The sequence below is a fragment of the Polistes fuscatus genome, unplaced genomic scaffold (genome assembly GCF_010416935.1).
Source record: "Polistes fuscatus isolate 324 unplaced genomic scaffold, CU_Pfus_HIC Scaffold177, whole genome shotgun sequence".
Taxonomy (NCBI): Eukaryota; Metazoa; Arthropoda; class Insecta; order Hymenoptera; family Vespidae; genus Polistes; species Polistes fuscatus.
In genome coordinates, this window is record NW_025113083.1 from 1 (window position 1) to 1,866 (window position 1,866).

General features: G+C 28.7%; 1 protein-coding gene across 1 annotated transcript; it reads right to left on the minus strand.

Annotated features, from left to right (window-relative positions):
• Positions 1-36: 36 nt before the first annotated feature.
• LOC122515398 (cytochrome P450 4c3-like) lies at positions 37-1,269 on the minus strand (the record flags this gene model as incomplete). Its single annotated transcript, XM_043632718.1, is given in 7 exon segments — positions 37-105; positions 188-303; positions 381-495; positions 567-669; positions 754-847; positions 919-1,110; positions 1,185-1,269. Coding segments are annotated over 7 exon segments (774 nt in total), but the record flags the coding sequence as incomplete, so codon positions are not given.
• Positions 1,270-1,866: the final 597 nt, after the last annotated feature.

The following is a 1,866-nucleotide window of genomic DNA, read 5'->3' on the forward strand; positions in this document are numbered from 1 at the left end:
CGATATTTAATTGATTTTTGAGATTAAAAATATTACCTGAACATCTTTGTGTTTTGCTAAAAGGCTCAAGGCAAAACACAATGCCACTGCCGTTGTGTCATGACCCTACGAAAATATTTGTCTTAAAATACTTTTTCTACTCTTCTTATTACCCTATATAAAATACTACCTATATAAAAGAATCTACCTCAAAAATAAAAGTATCAACTTCTTCTCGGATTCCTTCACCATCAATCTCATTAGAGTTAATAGACGCAGATATAAGTAGATCTAGCATACACAGTCTTTTATTATAAACTAGATCTGCAATAAAAAAAAACGAATAAAATTTTTTCTACTTATATTAAGATTACACTCTGTTTAAAATGTCTAAACAATACCTCCATTTTTTTCTTCGAGTCCTTTATAAATAACGTCATTCGTATCCATTGTTCCGTAGTTTTGTAAATATTTGTAATTTGTTTGTTCATGATATCGTTTCCTTTCCGCAATTATCTAAAGTCGGAATAACTTCTTTAAAATTCTATACAATTTCGAAAAATATACAGTAAAATCATTAAACGTACATCTTTTGAAAAATTATGCAATGTTTTCAAGAGTTTCCTTTGTAGTCGACCAAACGACGAGAATGCAAATACAGTAGCAATGTGGTACCAAGGTTTTGTTAATCTAATAAACAATTATTCTTTCCATAACTACATATCTTTGATTAGAGGACTGTTCTTGGTTTTTAGCAAAAGACTAATTAATTACCTATACGTCACGATTTTACCAAAAGTACTAATGGCATTACGGTATTTTGTTTCCAATTCACCTTTCCCACTTAAAGAGGTACCCAGAGTCGTTTCTACATATGAGTTATTGGTGATCAATTTTATTGGTAATAAATTATAAGTAAAGAAATGTTACTCGACTAACCACAAATCGTGTTTAAAGTATGTTTCGGAATTAGTTGAAATAAATCTTTAATTATAAAGCCTTCATTTACATCCACTTTCATGGAGTTTACGAGAAATTGTGCCTCCTTGTTAAAAGTAAATACATAATCTTCAAGGATATTAAAATGGAAAGCAGGAGTCAATAGCTTTCGTCTCTTCTCCCATTTATTACCTGTCGTGTAAAATTTTAATTTATATATTAGTGAACATTGAAGTAAGTATAGTTTCTTTCGATTATAATATTACCTCTACTAGTTAGCAATCCAGTGAAAAGCCAATCCTCTATGCAGTTGTATGGCACACTTTTATCTCTATATTCTTTAGATGACATTATTACCTACAGTCAAAGTATTTATTCCGTTTTTATTAAGAATACAATAACTTTTAAAAAAAAAGAGAAAAAGAAAGAAGGAGAAAGATACAGGGAGAGAAAAACAAAAATGTATCATGCTTCGTCCTTTATAGACACTAACTTTAATATCTTCAGGATGAACTAAAAATACACAAGAAAAGAAAAAGGACCATAACTTGAAGATCGGATAGAACTCCTCAGTCAATTTCCAATATTTTTCCATTATGTATTCTAAGGGAAAAATAAATTATAGAGTTTAGTGAAGAAAACAAAATAAAAAATAGTTATTGTAAAAGAATTAAACCAACGATAGCACTTACCATTAGAAACATAAAAATGATAAAAATTTCCCAAAATGGAATATTCTTTGGGTCCTGGAATTAGATTGAGTAGCCTTCCTTTTCTTCCATATCTAATGAAGCAGTGTAGTATAAATAAAAATAAAAAAGGACTTATCATTAAGATCGTGAGAAGCATTTTATCTGTGGAGAAAAAGAAATCAATCGTATAAACTGTTTGAAATATATAATATTGTAAGATTTATACTTTTTATTTATTTAATATTACAAGGTTTGA